Source organism: Hemiscyllium ocellatum, chromosome 36, assembly GCF_020745735.1.
Source record: "Hemiscyllium ocellatum isolate sHemOce1 chromosome 36, sHemOce1.pat.X.cur, whole genome shotgun sequence".
Lineage (NCBI taxonomy): Eukaryota > Metazoa > Chordata > Chondrichthyes > Orectolobiformes > Hemiscylliidae > Hemiscyllium > Hemiscyllium ocellatum.
This window is the reverse complement of record NC_083436.1, coordinates 19,307,885-19,329,098: the sequence shown is the minus strand read 5'-3', so window position 1 is coordinate 19,329,098 and position 21,214 is coordinate 19,307,885. Positions and strand designations below refer to the sequence as shown.

Below are 21,214 nucleotides of genomic sequence, written 5' to 3'. Positions count from 1 at the left end.
AACAGGATGGGATTTAGCAGGGTGCAGGTCCCTGAGTATTAACAGGATAGGGATTAGCAGGGTGCAGGACCCTGAGTAATAACAGGATGGGATTTAGCAGGGTGGGAAAGGGCGAGAAAGGGGAGGGAGGAGTCTGAGACGGTCCAGGTAAATTTGAGATCAGGATGGAAGGTATTGGTAAAGTGGATGATAAAGTGGATGGGATTTAGCAGGGTGCAGGTCCCTGAGCATGAACAGGATGGGATATAGAGGGTGCATATTCCTGAGTATTAACAGGATGGGGTTTAACAGTGCGCAGGTCCCTGTTTACTAAGAGAATGGGGTTTATCAGGGTGCAGGTTCCAGAGTATTAACAGATTGAGGTTTAGAAGGGTGCTGGACACTGAGTATTAACAGGATGGGGTTTAGTAGGGTCCAGGTCCCTGAATATTAACAGGATGGGGCTTAGCAGGGTGTAGGTCCCTGAGTATTAACAGGATGGGGCTTAGCAGGGTGCAGTCCCTCAGGATTAAGAGGATGGGGTTTAGCAGGATACGGGTCCCTGGGTATCAACAGGATAGGGTTTAGCATGGTAAAAACAATAACTCCAGATGCTGGAAACCAGATTCTGGAGTAGAGTGGTGCTGGAAAAGCACAGCAGTTCAGGCAGCATCCGGGGAGCAGGAAAATGCACATTTCGGGCAGCATGGTGCAGGTCCCTGAGTATTAACAGGATGGGGTTTAGCAGGGTGCAGGTTCCTGAGTATTATCAGGACGGGGTTAAGCAGGGTGCAGGTCCCTGTGTATTAACAGGATTGGGTTTAGCAGGGTACAGGCCTCTTAGCATTAACAGGATGGGGTTTAGCAGGGTGCAGGTACCTGAGTATTAACAGAATGGGTTTTAGCAGGGTGCAAGTACCTGAGAATTATCAGGATGGAGATCAGCAGGGTGAAGATCCATGAGTACTAACAGGATGGGGATTAGCAGGTGCAGGTCCCTGACTATTAACAGGATGGGGCATAGCAGGGTTGAGGTACCTGAGTATTAACAGAATGGGATCCAGCAGGTTGAAGGCCCCTGAGTATTAACACGATTGGGTTTAGCAGGTGCAGGTCTCTGAGTATTAACAGAATGGGGTTTAGCAGGGTGTAGGTCCCTGTGTATTAACAGAATGGGATTTAGCAATGTACAGGTCCCTGAGCATTAAAATGATGGGGTTTAGCAGGGTGCAGGTCCCTCAGTAATAACAGATGGGGTTTAGCAGGGTGCAGATCCCTGTGAATTAACAGCATGGGGTTTAGCAGGGAGCAGGTCCCTGAGTAAAAACAGGATGGGGTTTAGCAGGGTGCAAGTTCCTGAGTATTAACAGGGTGAGGTTGAGCAGGGTGCAGGTCCCTGAGTATTAAAACAATGGGGTTTAGCAGGTTGCAGGTCCCTGAGTATTAACAGGATAGGGTTTAGCAGGGTGCAGGACCCTGAGTAAAAACAGGATAGGGTTAAGTAGGGTGCAGGACCCTGAGTAACCTCGGGATGGGATTTAGCAGGGTGCAGGTCCCCGAGTATTAAAACAATGGGGTTTAGCAGGTTGCAGGTCCCTGAGTATTAACAAGATAGGGTCCTGCACCCTGCTAAACCCTGAGTAATAACAGGATGTGGTTAAGTAGGGTGCAGGACCCTGAGTAACCTCGGGATGGGATTTAGCAGGGTGCAGGACCCTGAGTATTAACAGGATGGGATTTAGCAGGGTGCATATTCCTGAGTATTAACAGGATGGGATTTAGCAGGGTGCAGGACCCTGAGTAATAACAGGATGGGATTTAGCAGGGTGGGAAAGGGCAAGGAAGGGGGGGGAGGAGTCTGAGACGGTCCAGGTAAATGTGAGGTCGGGGTGGAAGGTATTGGTAAAGTGGGTGATAAAGTGGATGGGATTTAGCAGGGTGCAGGTCCCTGAGCATGAACAGGATGGGATATAGAGGATGCATATTCCTGAGTATTAACAGGATGGGGTTTAACAGTGCGCAGGTCCCTGTTTACTAAGAGAATAGGGTTTATCAGGGTGCAGGTTCCAGAGTATTAACAGGTTGAGGTTTAGAAGGGTGCAGGACCCTGAGTATTAACAGGATGGGGTTTAGCAGGGTACTGCTCCTGAGTATTAACAGGATGGGCTTTATCAAGGTGCAGGTCTCTGAGTATTAATAGGTTGAGGTTTAGCAGGGGACAGATCCTGGGGTAATAACAGGTTGAGATTTATTAAGGTGCAGGTCCCTGAATAATAACAGGATGGGGTTGAGCAGGGTGCAGGTCCATGAGTATTAACAGGATGGGGTTCAGCAGGGTTAAGGTACCTGAGTATTAACAGGATGGGGTTCTGCAGGGTAAAGGTACCTGAGTATTAACAGAATGGGTTTTAGCAGGGTGCAGGTCCCTGAGTAAAAGCAGGATGGGGCTTAGCAGGGTGCAGGTCCCTGAGTATTAACAGGACAGGGTTTAGCAGGATGAAGGCCTCTTAGCATTAACAGAATAGGTTTCAGCAGTGTGCAGGTACCTGAGTATTAACAGGATGGGGCTGAGCAGGGTGCAGGTAACTGAGAATTATCAGGATGGGGATCAGCAGGGTGAAAATATGGAGTATTAACAGGATGGGGTTTAGCAGGATGCAGGTCCCTGTGTATTAACAGGATGGGCTTTAGTAGGGTGCAAGTCCCTGATTAATAACAGGATGGGATGTAGCATTGTGCAGGTCCCTGTGTATTAACGGATGGGGTTTATCAGGGTGCAGGCCTCTTAGCATTAACAGAATGGGGTTTAGCAGAGTGCAGGTCCCTGACTACTAACAGGATGGGATTTAGCAGGGTGAAGGTCCCTGAGCATTAACAGGATGGAGTTTAACAGGATGCAGGTCCCTGACTATTAACAGGATAAGGTTTAGCAGGGTGCAGGTCCCTGAGTATTATCGGAATGGTTTTAGCAGGGTGCAGGTCCGTGTGCATTAAGAGGATGGGGTTTAGCAGGGTGGAGGTCCCTGAGTATTAACAGAATGGGGTTTAGTAGGGTGCAGGTCCCTCAGCATGAACAAGATGGAGTTTAGCTGGTTGGAGGTCCCTGAGTATTAACAGGATGGGGTTTAGCAGGGTAGGGGTCCCTGAGTATTAACAGAATGGGGTTTAGCCAAGTGCAGGTCCCTGAGTATTAAGAGGATGGGGTTTAGCAGGGTACTGGTCCCTGAATATTAATAGGATGAGCTTTATCAAGGTGCAGGTCCCTGAGTATTAATAGGTTGAGGTTTAGCAGGGGACAGATCACTGTGTAATAAAAGGTTGAGATTTATTAAGGTGCAGGTCCCTGAGTAATAACAGGATGGGCTTTAGCAGGGTGCAGGTTATAGAGTATTAACAGGATGGGGTTTAGCAGGGTGCAGGTCCCTGAGTATTAACAGGATGGGGTTTAGCAGGGTGCCGGTCCCCGAGTATTAACAGGATGGAATTTAGCAGGGTGCAGGACCCTGTGTATTAACAGTATAGAGTTTTCAGGGTGCAGGTTCCAAAGTATTTTCAGGTTGAGGTTTAGATGGGTGCAGGACCGTGAGTATTAAAATGATGGGGTTTAGCAGGGTGCAGGTCCCTGAGTATTAACATGATTGGGTTTAGAAGGGTTCAGGTCCCTGAGCATGGACAAGATGTGATTTAGTAGGGTGCAGTTCCCTGAGTATTAACAGGATAGGGTTTAGGAGGGTGCAGTTCCCTGAGTACTAACAAGATAGGGTTTAGCAGGGTGCAGGTCCCTGAGTATTAACAGGATGGGATTTAGCAGGGTGCAGGTCCCTGTGAATTAACAGGATTGGGTTTAGCAGGGTGCAGGTCCCTGAGTATAAACAGGATGGGGTTCTGCAGGGTAAAGGTACTTGAGTATTAACCGAATGGGCTTTAGCAGCGTGCAGGTTCTTGAGTATTAACAGGATGGGGTTTAGCGAAGTTCAGGACCCTGAGTATTAAGAGGATGGGGTTTAGCAGGGTACTGGTCCCTGAGTAATAATAGGATGGGCTTTATCAAGGTGCAGGTCCCTGAGTATTAATAGGTTGCGGTTTAGCAGGGAACAGATCACTGAGTAATAACAGGTTGAGATTTATTAAGGTGCAGGTCCCTGAGTAATAACAGGATGGGCTTTAGCAGGGTGCAGGTTATAGAGTATTAACAGGATGGAGTTTAGCAGGGTGCAGGCCCCTGTTTACTAACAGTATAGGGTTTTTTCAGGGTGCAGGTTCCAAAGTATTATCAGGTTGAGGTTTAGAAGGGTCCAGGACCGTGAATATTAAAATGATGGGGTTTAGCAGGGTTCAGGTCCCTGAGCATTAAAATGATGGGGATTAGCAGGGTACAGGTCCCTGAGCATGGACAAGATGTGATTTAGCAGTGTGCAGTTCCCTGACTATTAACAGGATACGGTTTAGCAGGGTGCAGTTCCCTGAGTACTAACAGGATAGGGTTTAGCAGGGTGCAGGTCCCCGAGTATAAACAGGATGGGGTTCAGCAGGGTTAAGGTACCTGAGTATTAACAGGATGGGGTTCTGCAGGGTAAAGGTACCTGAGTAAAAGCAGGATGGGGCTTAGCAGGGTGCAGGTCGCTGAGTATTAGCAGGATAGGGTTTACCTTGGTGCAGGTCCCTGAATATAACAGGATGGTGCTTAGCATGGTGCACGTACCTGAGTACTAATTTGTTGGGGTTTAGCAGGATGCAGGTCCCTCAGCATGAACAAGATGGGGTTTAGCTGGGTGGAGGTCCCTGAGTATCAACAGAATGGGGTTTATCAGGGTGCAGGTCTCTGAGTATTAAGAGGATGGGGTTTAGCAGGGTACTGGTCCCTGAGTATTAATAGGTTGAGGTTTAGCAGGGAACAGATCACTGAGTAATAACAGGTTGAGATTTATTAAGGTACAGGTCCCTGAGCATTAACAGGATGGGGTTTAGCAGGGTGCAGGTCCCTGAGGATTATCATGATGGGGTTTAGCAGAGTGCAGGTCGCTGTGAATTAACAGGATGGGGTTTAGCAGGGCGCAGGTCCCTGAGTAAAAACAGGACGGGGCTTAGCAGGGTGCAGGTCCCTGAGTATTAACAGGATGGGGTTCAGCAGGGTAAAGGTACCTGAGTATTAACAGGATGGGGTTTAGCAGGTTGCAAATCCCGGAGTAGAAACAGGACGGGGCTTACTAGGGTGCAGGTCCCTGAGTATTAACAGGATGGTGTTTACCAGGGTACAGGTCGCTGAGTATTAACAGGAAGGAGCTTAGCAGGGTGCAGGTTCCTGTGCATTAACAGGATGCGGCCTAGAAGGGTGCAGGTCGCTGAGTATTACAATGGGTGGGGTATCGAGGGTTCACATCCCTGAGTATTAACAGGATGTGGTTAGCAGGGTGCAGGTCCCTGAGTAATAAGATGATGGGGTTTAGCAGGGTGCAGGTCCCTGTGCATTAACAGAATGGGATTTAGCAGGGTGCAGGTCCCTATGTATTAACAGGATGGGGTTTAGCAGGGTGCAGGACCCTGAGTATTCACAGGATGGGCTTCAGCAGGGTGCAGGTCCCTGAGTAATAACAGGATGGGGTTTAGCAGGGTGCAGATCCCTGTGTATTAACAGGATGGGGTTTAGCAGGATGTAGGTCCCTGTGTATTAACAGGATGGGGTTTAGCAGGGTGCAGGTCCCTGTGTATTAACAGGATGGGGTTTAGCAGGGTGCAGGTCCCTGAGCATTAACAGGATGGGGTTTCCTGTTTCATGCGACACTGGTCCCAGGACTGAGGAAGGGGTAGGCTCCTTCTGAATCCTGCTGGGACCAAAGGCCTATTGAATCGCATAACTAGGGCTGTGGATAGGGTTTTTACTGAATTGTGGGGAGGGCGGGAGCAGAAAGAAGGAGGTTCAGTTGGATGGAAATTTATGGAAAACATTAAAGGTGCAAGGGCTCAGCAGGTGTTTAAAAGTTTCCAAAGCAAGTAATAGGAAGGATTCTGGGTAATCCAAGATGGAGGACAGGAAAAAATTGTGGCTGTAAGAGCTACTACTTTTTTTGAGGTATTTTAGGCATTGGAGGAGATTTCCTCGAATTCCATGAGTAACAATTACTGTTTGACATACTGTTGCATTGTTTTGGAACTTTGAGGGACAAAAGATCAAAACAACGGCACTTTAAAAAGGAGGAAGACAGATAAAGGCAGTGACCACATGGTCAGAGAAAGAAACCTGTACTACTGTCTGACACAGCAGTGAATCTGCACAGTTACTGCCTTTGGTGTTTGAGATCAAGTATCTCTGGACATCGGAGTGTGTCTCGAGAAAAATGAACAAATAGCGAAGTTTCCAGATGACCTTGGAGGAACCTGTGTGGGACAGTTCACAGCACAGGAACAGATATGTGCATAGTTTTCAAGTATAACCTTTCTGTAAATCTACAATAGTGAATAGAGTGGGTTCTTTCCAGATTAAATGTTTTATTGAGATCCGTCTCTTGATTAAATCTTAAAAATATAAGCCTTAAGTACTAAGTTAGCCTGGAGCAGTTTTTTTTAGAGCAATAAGACAGGGTTATTTTCTGAGTCTGAAGATTGTGAAGATGCAAAGACGGCCTTTAGTAGATCGATGTGCTCTTCCTGGGATTTTAGGAAGAGTTTCCATGTTACTGATGATTATGTCTGCAGCAATGTCTTTGGTTGCGAATCCTATCTGATCGCATGGATGGGTTGAACCGGCAGTTAGAGGCAATGAGAAGTTTACAAGGGCTGGGGGCATGATGGATGGCAGTTATAGGAAGGGAGAAAAGCTGCAAATTCAGTCAGGTAGAGGAGTTAACTCCAGGATAGGTAGGACGGGTATGCAGGTAGTACAGGAATCTCCTGTGGCTATCCCCATCTCAAACAATATACTGTTTTGGACAATGTAGGGGGTGACAGATTCTCAGGGGAAAGTAGCATGAACAGCCAGGTTTGGGGTATCAAGAATGGCTCTAATGTCATGAAGGGTACGTCAGATTCCAAGTGATCGATTGTGATAACGGACTCTCTAGTCAGAGGTACAAATAGACGTTTCTGTGGCTGATGGCAAAAATCAGAATGGTGTGTTGTCTCCTTGGTACCAGGAGACACTGTCAGAGACAGTGCAGAATGTTCTCAAAGAGGAGAGTTACTGTACACATTAGAACTAATGACATAGAAAGGGAACAAGATGAGATTCTGAATGGAAAATATAGAAAGTTAGGTAGGAATTTAAAAAGGAGGTTCTCAAGGGTAGTAAAATCTGGAGTACTTCCAATGCTATGAGCTCGTGAGAGCAGGAACAGGAGGATACAGCAAATGAATGTGTGGCTGAGGAGCTGGAGCAGGGGAAAAGAGTTCACATTTTCGATCATCGGAATTTCTTCTGGGGTAGAAGTGACCTGGACAAGAAGGACAGATTGCACCTGAATAGGAAAGGGGCTAATATACTGGCAGGGAGATTTGCTAGAGCTGCTCAGGAGGATTTAAACTAGTAAGGCTTGGTGTGGGGGGGGGGGAGGTGAAGGGGGTGTGCGCGACCCAGGGAGATAGTGAGGAAAGGGATCAATGTGATACTGGTGCAGTTGGGAAAAGGAACAAGTCAAACAGTCAGGGCAGGAAGGGCAAAGCGGAGAACAAGGTATTACTGAAAAATTAAACTGCATTTATTTCAATACAAGAGGCTTAATAGGGAAGGCAGATGAACTCAGGGCATGGTTAGGAACATGGGACTGGGAGATCATAGCAATCACAGAAACATGGCTCAGGGATGGACAGGACTGGCAGTTTAATGTTCCAGGATGCAAATGCAACAGGAAGGATAGAAAGGGGGGCAAGAGAGGAAGGGGAGTTGTGTTTTTGAGAAGGGATAATATTACTGCTGTACTGAGGGAGGGTATTCCTGGGAATACAGCCAGGGAAGTTGTTTGGGTGGAACTGAGAAATAGGAAAGGGATGATCACCTTATTGGGATTGTACTATAGATTGCCCAATAGTCAGAGGGAAATTGAGAAACAATTTATATAGGAGATCTCAGTTATCTGTAAGAATAATAGGGTAGTCATGGTTGGGGATTTTAACTTTCCAAACATAGACTGGGACTGCCATAGTGTTAAGTGTTTAAATGGAGAGGAATTTGTTAAGTGTGTGAAAAAACATTTTCTGATTCAGTATGTGGATGTACCTACTAGAGAAGGTGCAAAACTTGACCTACTCTTGGGAAATAAGGCAGGGCAGGTGACTGAGGTGTCAAGGGGGGAGCACTTTATGGAAGCGACCATAATTCTATCAGTTTTAAAACAGTGATGGAAAAGGATAAACAGTTCAAGTTCTAAATTGGAGGAGGGCCAATTTTGACGGTATTAGGCAAGAACTTTTAAAAGCTGATTGGGGACAGATGCTCGCAGTTAAAGGGACAGCTGGGAAATGGGAAGCCTTCAGAGGATAAGATAATGAGAGTGCAAAGACAGTAGGGTGAAAGGAAAGGCTGGTAGGTATAGGGAATGCTGGATGACTAGAGAAATTGAGGGTTTGGTTAAGGAAAAGAAGGAAGCATATGTCAGGTATAGACAGGATAGACTGAGTGACTCCTTAGAAAAGCATAAAAGCAGGAGGAGTACATTAAGAAGGGAATGAGGAGACCAAAAAGGGACATGAGATAACTTTGGCAAATAGGGTTAAGGAGAATCCAAAGGAATTTTACAAAATATACTCAGGTCAAAAGGATAACTAGGGAGAGAATAAGGCTCCTCAAAGATCAGCAAGGCAACCGATGCGTGAAACCACAGAAGATGGGGGAGATATTAAACGAGTATTGTGCATCCGTGTTTACTGTGGAGAGGGACATGGAAGATATAGAATGTGGGAAAATAGATGGTGACATCTTGAAAAATGTCCATATCACACAGGAGGAATTGCTGTGTGTCTTGAAACACATAAAGGTGGATAAATCCCCAGGACCTGATCAGATGTACCCTAGAACTCTGTGGGAAGTGAGGGAAGTGATTGCTGGGCCTCTTGCTGAGATATTGATAGTCACAGGTGTGACGCCAGAAGACTGGAGGTTGGATAACGTGGTACCACTACTTAAGGTAGGACAAGCCAGGGAATTATAGCCCAGTGAGCCTGACGATGGTGTTGGGCAAGTTGTTGGAGGGGATCCTGAGGGACAGGATGTACATGTATTTGGAAAGGCAAGGACTGATTAGGGATAGTCAACATGGCTTTGTACATGGGAAATCATGTCTTACAAACTGGAGTTTTTTGAAGAAGTAACAAAGAGGATTGATGAGGGCAGAGCAATAGATGTGATCTATATGTACTTCAGTAAGGCGTTCGACAAGGTTCCCCATGGGAGACTGGTGATCAAGGTTAGATCTCATGGAATACAGGGAGAACTAGCCATTTGGATACAGAACTGGCTTGAATCTAGAAGACAGAGGGTGGTGATGGAGGGTTGTTTTTCAGACTGGTGTGCCGCAAGGATAAGTGCTGCGTCCACTGCTTTTCATCATTTATATAAACGATTTGGATTTGAATATAGGTGGTAGAATTAGTAAGTTTGCAGATGACACCAAAATTGGAGGTGTAGTGGCCAGCGAAGAAGGTACCTCAGGTTACAACGGGATCTTGATCAGATGGGCCAATGGACTGAGGAGTGGCAGATAGATAAATGTGAGGTGCAACATTTGCTGAACAAAGAGACCTTGGAGTGCAGATTCATTGTTCCTTGAAAGTGGAGTTGCAGGTAGATAGGATAGTGAAGAAGGCATTTGGTATGCTTTCCTTTATTGGTCAGAGTAATCAGTACAGGAATTGGAAGGTCATGTTGTGGCTGTACAGGACATTGATTAGGCCACTGTTGGAATATTGCGTGCAATTGTGGTCTCTCTCCAATCAGAAGGGTGTTAAGAAACTTGATAGGTTTCAGAAAAGATTTACAAGAGTGTTGCCAGGGTTGGAGGATTTGAGCTATCGGAGAGGCTGAACAGGCTGGGGGCGTTTTCCCTGAAGCATTAGAAGCTGAGGAGTGACCTCACAGAGGTTTATAAAACCATGAGGGGCATGGATAGGATAAATATACAAGGTCTCTTCCCTGGGGTGGGGGAGTCCAGGACTAGAAGGCATAGGTTTAGGGTGAGAGGGGAAAAATTTAAAAGGGACCTAAGCGACACCTTTTCTATGCAGAGGGTGGTACGTGTATGGAATGAGCTGCCAGAGGAAGTGGTGGAGGCTGGTACAATTGCAACATTCAAAAGGCATCTGGATGGGTATATGAATTGGAAGGGTTTAGAGGGATATGGACCAAATGCAGGTAGAATAGGTAAGGATATCTGGTCAGCATGGACGAGTTGGACTGACGGGTCTGTTTCCATGCTAAACATGTCTATGACTGTATGACAGAGAGTATGGAAAGGATCAGGAATTAAACTTCAGGTAGGGCAAATGAGGGGATATTATGAGAAGGGGGCAGTCAATGCAGGACTGAGAGTAACTACAGACCAGTGAGCCTGACATCGGTGGTGGGAAAGTTGCTGGAGAGGGTACTGAGGGATAGGATCTATTTATATTTAGAAAAGAATGGGCTTATCAGTGATAGGCAACATGGTTTTTGTGGGGGAGATTGTGCCTTACCAAATTAACAGAGTTCTTCAAGGAAGTGACCAAATTGATAGATAAAGGAAGGGCTGTTGATGTCATATACTTGGACATTAGTAAGGCGTTTGATAAGGTTCCCCATGGTAGACTAATGGAGAAAGTGAAGTCACATGGTGTGCAGGATGTTCTAGCTGAGTGGATAAAGCACTGATTGAGCAACAGGGCACAGAGAGTAGTAGTTGAAGGGAGTTTCTCGAAATGGAGAAAGGTGACCAGTGGTGTTCCACAGGAATCAGTATCGGGGCCACTGTTGCTTGTGATATACATAAATGATCTGGAAGAGGACACTGTTGGTATGATCAGTAAGTTTGCAGATGACACGAAGATTGGTGGAGTAGCAGGAAGCATAAGGGACTGTCAAAGAATACAGGAGGATATAGATAGACTGGAGAGTTGGGTGGAAAAGTGGCAAATGGTTTTCAATCCAGACAAATGTGAGGTGATGCATTTGGCAAGACTAATTTTATAGTGAATTATACAATGAATGGAAGAGCCTTGGGAAAAGTTGATGAACAGAGAGATCTGGGAGTTCAGGTCCATTGTATCTTGAAGGTTGCTGCACAAGTGAATAGAGTGGCTAAGAATGCATATAGTATGTTTGCCTTCATTGGATGAGGTATCGTGTATAAGAGCTGGCAAGTCATGTTAAAATTATACAAGACATTGGTTTGGCTGCATTTAGAATACTGTGTACAGTTCTGGTCGCCACATTACCAAAAGGATGTGGACGCTTTGGAGAGGGTGCAGAGAAGGTTTACGAGGATGTTGCCTGGTATGGAAGGTGCTAGCTATGAAGAGAGGTTGAGTAGGTTAGGTTTGTTTTCATTAGGAAAAAGGAGACTGAGGGGAGACCTGATTGAGGTTGATAAAATCATGAAGGGTATAGACAGGGTGGCTAGAGACAAGCTTTTTCCCAGGGTGAAGGATTCACTTACAGGCGGTCACGGTTTCAAGGTGAGAGGTGGAAGGTTTAATGGGGATACACGTGGCAAGTACTTCACACAGAGGGTGGTGGGGTCTGGAACGCGATGACAGCAGAGGTGGCAAAGGCAGGCACGGTAGATTCATTTAAAATGCATCTGGACAGATGCATGAGTAGATGGGGAGCAGAGGGATACAGATGCTTAGGAATTGGGCGACAGGTTTAGACAGTAGATTTGGATCGGCTCACGCTTGAAGGGCCGAAGGGCCTGTTCCTGGGCTGTAAAGTTTCTTTGTTGTTTGTTTTTAAATACGTACAGTATAGTAAACAAGGTAAATAAGCTTGCAGCGTAGAGTAAAATTGGCAGGTACAATGTCGGTATCACTCGGATGTGATCAGCACTTGGAACTGTGTTGTAAAATAAGACTGAGTCAGCATGGCTTCACCGTGGGGAAGTTATACCTGACACAATCTGTTCGAATTCTTTGATGATGTCACAAGCAAGTCAGACAAAGGAGAGCCAGTGTCTATGATATATTTGGATTTCCAAAAGGCCTTTGACATGATGTTGCACAGGAGGCTTCCAAATAAGCTAACAGCCATGGTGTTTGGGCAAGGTACTAGCAAGGATACAGGATTGGCTGACTGGCAGAGGGCAGAGAGTGGGGTAAAGGGTCTTTTTCAGGACGGCAGCCAGTGACTAGTGGAGTTCCGCAGGGTTTAGTGTTGGGACCACAACTTTTCGTATTGTACATTAATGATCTGCATGAAGGAACGGAGGGCGTTGTTGCTACGTTTGCAGATGACACAAAGACTGGAGGAGGGACAGCTAATATTGAGGAAGCTGAAAAGCTGCAGAAGGACATGGACAGACTAGGATAGTGGGCAAAGAAGTGGGAGATGGAATACAATGTGAGAAAGTGTAAGGTAGGAAGAATAGAGGCTCAGACTATTTTCTAGTTGGGAGAAAACTCAGCAATCTGAAGCACAAACAGACATTGGGGTCCGTGTTCAGGATTCCCTTAAGTTTAATATGCAGGTTCAGCTGGCAGTTAGAAAGGCAAGTGCAATATCAGTATTCATTTCAAGAGGGCTAGAATACAACAGCAAAGATGTACTGTCAAGGCTGTGTATTTGCGATATGATATGAGAAGTTTTGGACCCCATATCTATGGAAGGATGTGCTGGCCTAGGAGATGGTCCAGAGGAGGTTTACAAGAATGATCCTGGGGATGAACTGCTTGTCATGTGAGGGGTGGTTGAGGACTCTGGTGTTTACACAGTGGAGTTTAGAAGGTTGAGTACAGATCTCATTGAAACTTACACAATAATGAGAGGCCAAGTTAGACTGGATGTGGAAAAGATGTTCCCACCAGTAGGAGGGACAATGACCTGAGGACATGGTCTCAGAGTGAAGGAACAACCCTTTAGGACTGAACTGAGGAGAAATTTCTTCAGCCAGAAGTTGGGTGAATCTGTGTAACTCACTGCCATAGAAGGTTTTGGCGACCAAGTCATTGAGTATAAGACAAGAATAAAGGGGATGAAGGATTATAGGCAGAAATCAGGAGAATGGGGTTGAGAAACAGATCAGCCATGATCGAATGGTGGAGCAGACTGGATGGGCCAAATGGCCTATATCTCATGGTCTTAAAAGGGACTGCAGATATGAAACTCAATTCCAATAAGTCACCTTGTGACAAGTAGTTAACAGTTTACTTTTGGAAATGGAGGATTAATTTCTAAAACATTAACAACACCTAATTTATAGATTCAAAGTTAAAAGACTTACTAATATATGCATGCATGTCAGCAACCAATGGCATTTGAATGATCTTATCTAAAGAATAAACCTTTAAAAGAGCACATATACAGAAGCTACTTGACTACATCATCTAATAGAAGAAAAATAGAGCTCTTGAATACCAAAAAAGCATTTAGACATAAATAATTCCAAATGTAGCCCTTTATAAAATTTTACAAACAACCCTTGGGGAAATATAAGACCACTACAGCCAACTTTGCATCCGTACTGTCCTTCCCTTTTAGTCGTTTCAATTTTGCTGCCACACCTGGTTGATGGTACGTTATCGGATGTTTCTGCAGTTCCATGTATACGGCATCAACTGCATTATCCTTATCAATGCACTCTGTTGCTTCATTAAAAAAACTCAATCAACTCTGTTATGATGGCTTAATGTTCAACATTTTTTGTAGAATTGAGTTTGAGGGATTGTGGCTACCTGACCGTGTGTTTTAAAGAGGTCAATGAAAGGACAGTAGAGCTGCGGTTTTGAATCGCAATTCAATTGATGCAGTTAGAAACAGGTTTTATCCATTAACACTGCAACATCTCCAATGGTTGCACTGAAATGGTCTGTTGCTGTTTCTTGATGTGTTCTACTATCTGTGTTCTGCATGGTGGCTCTGTGGTTAGCACTGCTGCCTCATAGCGCCAGGGGATCTGGGTTCGATTCCACACTTGGGTGATAGTGAGTGTATATTCTCCCAATGTCTGCCTGGAATTCCTCTGGGTGCTTTGGTTTCCTCCCACAATCCAAAGGTTTGGTTGGGTTGGATTGGTCAAGCCAAATTGCCCATAATGTCTAGGGATGTGCTAGGTGGATTAGCCATGTTAAGTGCTGGTGGGTCTGGGTGGGATGCTCCTTCCAAGGGTTGGTGTGGATTTGATGGGATTCTATGATCTTTCACTGAAGTTACAAAAGGATACCAGGATAAGCCTTGTAAAATTCACTGACCCAAAGGTAATTGATGTATAAGCTTAACAAGTTGATGACCTCATCATAATGATGCAAAGGAAAAAAAAGGAAGAATTAAAATCAGGCCTCCAGCAATGCAGATTCTCTTGGGGCAGGTGCTGACAGCACAGGTGTCATAGCCAATGGGTGTGAAGTGAAAACTCACAAAGAGAGGAATTGGAAAAGGAACAAAGCAAAGCTGGAAGAGATGAGCAAACATGTCACTGGAAAATATTCCAGTCTTCCATTGTGACTGATACTGGAAAGAAACAATGACGCAAAGATGGAGATTGAGGGGAAAAAAATTACTTGATTTATATACCGTTCAGTCTTGTGTATGGAACTGACTGAAACATACATACAAACTTCACATGGGTGCTGCCATTTTCAACTTATCATTTTGAATTAGCTCTGGCCTTCAGTAGTTTCTGTGAGAATATGCTTTTGAGATAATGAAACACAGGAGACAGTGTATCCCCATGCCAGCCCCCATCATTGTCTATGTCAGCATTTACCTGCTCTGCCAGCAACTGTTGCTGTTGCCTCTGCTCCCTGAATAACTGCTGCTTCTGCTGTTCCATCATGTGAAGCTGATGCATTCTCTGTCTTTCTTGCTCCATCAACAACTGTTTCATCATGACTGCCTGCTGCTGGTTTCCAAGGTAACCAGGTCCTCCAGGGTTAGCAGTCATCGAGCCAGGCACTGGAACACCAGTGCCAGTGGCAGGGCCAGGGTTCTGTACAGATGCTGCCGGGCGCGAGGTTCCCACTGGACTCTGATCCTGTGTGGAAGAATGGACTGTCTCAGTGATTAGAGAACAGGCAGGCTACTACAGAGCCACAAACATGACACATTGTGAAGATAAAACATTAAGCCATGAAAAATACCACAATTGTAGTAATCCTATCCACCAACTGCCAGGTTATATACCTTATCCCTGGTAGTTTCATGAAGGAAGTGAAGTCACCATTGTATGCCTCTGCAAGAACAGCCCCCAGCAAGCTGTTTGGAAACTGGTTTCCCCTTCCATTTGCATTTGTGCAATACCTCCCCAGCAAACTTGATCAAAGTGCAAGAGCTATCAGGTTGAGGTTCTGGATGTAGGTTTGCTTGCTGAGCTGGAAAGTTCATTTTCCGACGTTTCATCACCACACTAGGTAACATCTTCAGTGAGCCTCTGGATGAAGCACTAGTGGTGCAGCCCACTTTCTATTTACATGTCTTGACAGTTTCCAAACTCAAATATGGGTTACATCACCAGTGCTTCATCCAGAGGTTCACTGAAAATGTTACTCAGTATGGTGACGAAACGTCTGAAAATAAACCTTCCAGCTCAGCGAGCAAACCTACGTCCAAGTAAATTTAGAGAGATGATTGGTGGTGTTTTTTTTAATTTAAACTATTTTTATGAGCTGGGAGTTTGACCTGAAAGTCATCACGCCTCAGGCGAGGGGCGAGGTTGAGAAGGAGAATCCATCATGGTAACCTCAGCTGGTGTGGGAATTGAACCCACACTGTTGGCATCACAAACTAGCCAACTGAGTTAATCCACCCTTGTATGTGTATACATGGGGAATGGTAGGGGTAAGTGAGGAGTGACTTGGAGATATAAACTACATCTCCCCAGCCTAACTCATTAGCAGATTAAAACAACCAACATCCCAATTCCTAATTAGATTAAACCATATAATGCATTTCAGCGAGTGGACATTTCTTAATGAACAAAGTGACTTTTTGTTGACACTGAAACCCAGGAGACTAGCACCTGTAGTTTTATCTCACCCTCTTGAACAACCATTGGCTTTACTTTACTTAACATTTGCTACGTCACTGCTGCATTCTCAATTGAAGTGTAATTTTGTCCAGTGATGTTACAGTAAAATGTTGTCTCCCCTGCCACTAGTAGAATATCGCAGATCCACAAGGAGGTCTTCAGTATACTGCAGTCTTACTGACTTGTTTATTACATTTAAGTATTAACACATTGTTCAGTAAACTGAAAGGCTGACATCTTAAGAGTCACAGCATTTAAAAAAATGCACACAGTACAAAGAATATTTCTTTATCAAAAGAAGGCATGCATTTGTTTCAGAGGATAATTACAACCTTCACTTTTGACAACTGTGCATATGAATTTATAAAGATTGTGTCTCAAATATTAATATTTACATACATTGTATACCAGCCTGTAGCAAATCTTTTTAATATTTTGAGGAGTCATGCACATATCAGGACTTTTTTTTGGTGGGGTGGAGGAAATAGAGAGGGTGGGATGGTGTTTTAAAAATGCTATTTTTATATTCATTTCGCCACCACTTTTCTTCCTCTGCCCCTCTTCTCCTGAGTGTGGTGGTTCATATTGTAACACAGAACCACAAGGAACAAAAGAACTCTCCAGCACCATGTACACACGAGTCTGCACTATCAGAGGCAGCAGGTTGTTAGGCTCTGTGCATCCCTGTCTTTGTTTTTATTCTTTTCCTGATGTGCATATCATTAGGAAAGCTGTATAAATTGCTTCTCGCTTAATTGCCTCAGAATGATCCCAGGATTTCTGTTACTTGCTACCACACTTCAGAGGGCATTTGAGAAGCGAGAGAGGCAGGAATAATTCCTGAAATGAGTGGATTGTTTTATGAGGCAGGTAATCCTCTGGAGGTTAGAAGAGTCTGAAGTGACTTAATTGAAATAAGTAAGATCCTGAAAGGACGTGATTGAGTGGATGTTGAAAGGATGTTTCCTCTTGCAGGAGAATCTAGAACTAGAACCATAGAATCCCTATAGAGCAGAAAGAGGCCATTCAGAGAATCATGTCTGCACTGACCCTCTGAACAGCATCCCATCCAGACTGAGCCCCCTCCACCCTATTATTCCCTTAACCCTGTGTTTACAATGGCTAATCCACCTCGCCTGCACATCTCTGGACTGAGAGGGGAAACCGGAGCACGTTCAAACTCCACACTGTCACCCAAGGCTGGAATCGAACCTGCTGTGAGACAAACGCGCTAACCACTGTACCATCGTGCTGCCCACAACATAGCAGTCATTGTTTAAAATTAAAGGGGGGAGGGGGCGCTTTTTTAAAACAGAGAGGGAAACATGTTTTCTTTCAAAGGGTTGTGAACTTTTGGAGAGCTTTTCAGGGTGCATGCTGGGGAGAGGCTCTGCAAAGGTGGAGGAAAGACATGATTGGAAAGGTAGCCCTTGAATCCCGAAGCAATGGAAAGCAAGATGATCCCTGGGATTATGGAACAATGGAATGCAGCGTGGAGGTTTGTGAACAGGAAGGATGGCACTCAGAATCCACAAGCTCAGAGGACAAGCCTGCTGGATGTCGTTCTGGATTCTGTAGGAACAGAATGGAATGTCAGGGGATGGACCGGATACTGAAGCAGGGAGTTCCGAGCCGTGGAAAAGGAGCGGAATTTCTTTGTGTGAGGTAGTAAGATCCAAACGATACTGGGCCTTTTTCAAATCTTAGATAGCAATGCCTCACTGAGTATCTTCCTATGACTGATAACTCATCGCTCTGACAACCTAGTTTCTTGTTTACATATTTTCCTCCAATTGCTTCCCCATTTGCCTATCTCTCTCTAATTTGTTGGAAGCTCAGTATTTACAAAGAAAATTACCAACTTTTTGAGAGTTTGTTGGCTTACTTATAAATATAAATGTCCACACATCAAATAAAATTGACCCCATAAAACACTTAAATGGTCATTACCATGTTTTTATATTAAACACCTGCCATAAACCTCAAAAAATGGTTCATAAAATAGATCACTAACTTAAATTTTAATTGTAATAAAACACTTACAAAAAAACAAAATCAAGGCTTAATACAAGGCTTAATATTTCATAGGTATCATAGGTAGTGATAGATAGTAAGTAAAACAGAAAAATGGCAAGTACCACAAAACATAATTTTTCTCTGTCTCAAAGCAGTTCCACAATAAAGACCACAACTTTTAAATGAATGTCATCAGTAGCCTTAGTTTGAAAATCCTTTATAGAAAGTGAAGGAATTCCGAGATTTTCAGAGTGAAGGTATCTTGATGCTTAAACTGCTACACTGATTCCTGAGAAGTTCAGAAAAATCTATGGAACATCGCCAAAAGGTTATAACTCAGACCTCACTGGCTTTTGTGGTCGTGGTGCCTTTCTGATGGAGCAATTCAGCTCCTGCCAATCACCGATCTTCTGCTTATAGCTCTGTACATTCTTCCTTTACAGTGAACAACCCAAATCCCTCGCAAATGCTTTGACTGAACCTGTCTCCACCAGACTCTCTTTGGAATTGCATTCCAGATTCTAACCAAACACTGCATGAGAAGGTGCGTCACCAATGCTTACCAAAACCGGGGTCCTCTGATTTGTGGTTCATCCAACAATGGAGCAAGTCTCAATCTATCTGCTGTGTCCAGATCCCTTATGATTTTGAATTCAGTATCTCTATCTTTTCATTTTTCTATAGTTATGATTGTGGACTGATAGGGGTAAAGATGGTTTACAGAACCAAGGATTGTGGTTGGGAAGGTTGCACTTTTTAAAAGTAAGTTGCCTGACACTCACTATATTCAATGGAGATTCAGCTGGCAACAAGTAGCTGATTGGTCTGGGGACTGACGATTATTTACCAATGACAAAGTAGCTGATTGGTCTGAGGACTGATGATTATTTACCAGTGACAAAGGCTGTTCACACTGCTGCTTTATTCAACCAGTGGGGGAGGCTGGTTTCAGATGGGCTGGCACCAGGGAGTATTTTCAAGGTGAGGTCCATCCAGCAATAAATAGCGACTTGGCTTGTGGGGTTGTCACCAACTGTGGATGACAAGGGCCATCTGCCTGCCAACAACAGAGCGTTTGGGTGCTGAGAGCTGAACAGCTTGTGGGTGTGAATAATATGGCCGAAGCCTTCTGACCTCCACAGTGGGGAGGGGCGTGTTTCTGCAATAAAGAAAATCCTAAAGCTTGAAGCCAGTTTCTTTTCTACACTGCAGCTTTTAACCACTGAGTCTTCAGGCGGAACGGTGGTTCAGTGATTAACACAGCTGCCTCACAGCACCAGGGACCCGAGTTCAAATCCAGACTCAGGCAACTGTCTCTGCAGAGTTTGCACATTCTCACCAAGTATATGTGGGTTTCCTCTGGGTGCTCTGGTTTCCTCCCACAGTCCAAAGATGTGCAGGTTAGATGGATTGGCTATGCTAACTTACCCTTAGTGTCCAGGAATGTGCATACTGGGTGGATTAGTCATTGGAAATGTAGGGTGAGTCTGACTGAAATGCTCTTCAGAGGGTTGGTGTGGAGTCAATGGGCCATAGGGCCTGCTTCCACACTGCAGGAATTCTATGAATCCAACCAATACCTAAGGGAGTTTGCAGTTAATGTACCCATGCTGCATAGGAAGAAATGAACAAAAAACTTGGGGAAAAAAAGAGATTGAAGAATTGCAAGTTCGGGCAAGCAAAAGGACAGTCTCTGTGAACTGTTTATCTAGTGATGTTTTTTTCTCTCCACAGATGACGTCAATGTTTTTTCTTTGTCTGTCTACATATGTGTAGGAGGTTTAGAGAAAAGGCTCAGAGTTCTATCCAGCAGAGTTGTATGTTGATAGTTCATAGTTGTTTACCTGGAGCTATATTCTATTTATTTGCAACAAAATCAGGTTAAGTACAGAAGCTTAGTCTATGTTTTCTGAAAGACAGAAAAACTGGGCACTTTGCACGCTTTGCTAAAATCTCGAATTTTTGTGACAATTCTGGGTACAGTTTGATTTCCAATGAACTACCCCAGTGATGCATGATACTCTCAAGTCTCCTCTCAATCTTTCCTTCCCCAAGAGGATCTGACCCGCTGTAGTTCCTCATCCCTGGAGCCATTCTTGTGAATCAATTCTGCATCCCTCTCAAAGGCCTTCACATTTCTTGCAATGTGTGCTTCCCAAAAATGTTGCGATACTCTAGTAAAGGTTGTATTGATGCTTTATGCAGATTTAACACAATTTCTAAGCTTCTATTGATAAGGTTCAGTACACAATATGCTTTTTAAATGCTGTTGCAACCTGTCCTGTCACATTCAATGATCTAAAATATTTCAGTCCAAGTTGGTTTAGTCTAGTGGTATGGCAGTAAACTGGAAAATGGTCTGCCCGCCTCTTCACCGTACCCCTAGCCAACACCTCCAGATCCATGTCTGTAAAGTGGGGGGCAAGCTTCCCTTTTCTACGGGCTATGTCCTGAATGCATAGCCATGGCACGATGGGGTCAAGGCTAGTTTCGAGCTTGCAGTGTCTGAAGTGGCGCACAGCTGGGCCTTAGACATAGCACCAGCAGCATGAGTGCTGAAAGGTGCCACAAGGGGGCGAACACCTCCACGTTTCCTGTTACGTGATTCCCTGAGCAAGATACCCAGCAGCCTGGCTGCAAACTCACTGAGGTGAAGAATGGAGGATTGTGTGAGAAAAGACACTGCGAGCCATGGTGGACCAGGTGGCATGAATCTCGTTCTCCAATATAGTGAATATTGGAGATGCACGTTATTGTGGAAAAGATTTCTGGCATTTATCCTAGGATTCTCTGGGAAGCAAGGGAGGAGATTGCAGAGCCATTGGCCTTGATTTTTATGTCCTCGTTGTCTACAGGAATAGTGCCCGAAGACTGGAGGATAGCAAATGTGGTTCCCTTGTTCAAGAAGGGGTGTAGGGATAACCCTAGTAACTATAGGCCAGTGAGTCTCACTTCTGTTGTGGGCAAAGTCTTAGAGAGAATTGTAAGGGATAGGATTTATGAACATTTGGATAGGAATAAGGTGATCAAGGATAGTCAGCATGGTTTTGTGAAGGGCAGGTCGTGCCTCACAAACCTTA

At 44.7% G+C, this 21,214-nt stretch overlaps 1 protein-coding gene across 2 annotated transcripts in view; it reads right to left on the bottom strand.

Moving 5' to 3' along the window:
* Nucleotides 1-21,214, bottom strand: part of maml3 (mastermind-like transcriptional coactivator 3) — a 540,993-nt gene that overhangs the window by 29,316 nt on the left and 490,463 nt on the right. For both annotated transcript variants that reach the window (XM_060851629.1, XM_060851628.1), the window contains exon 3: nt 14,859-15,125. In XM_060851629.1, coding sequence (XP_060707612.1) covers nt 14,859-15,125 — 267 coding nt within the window. The remainder of the gene's footprint in view (nt 1-14,858; nt 15,126-21,214) is intronic.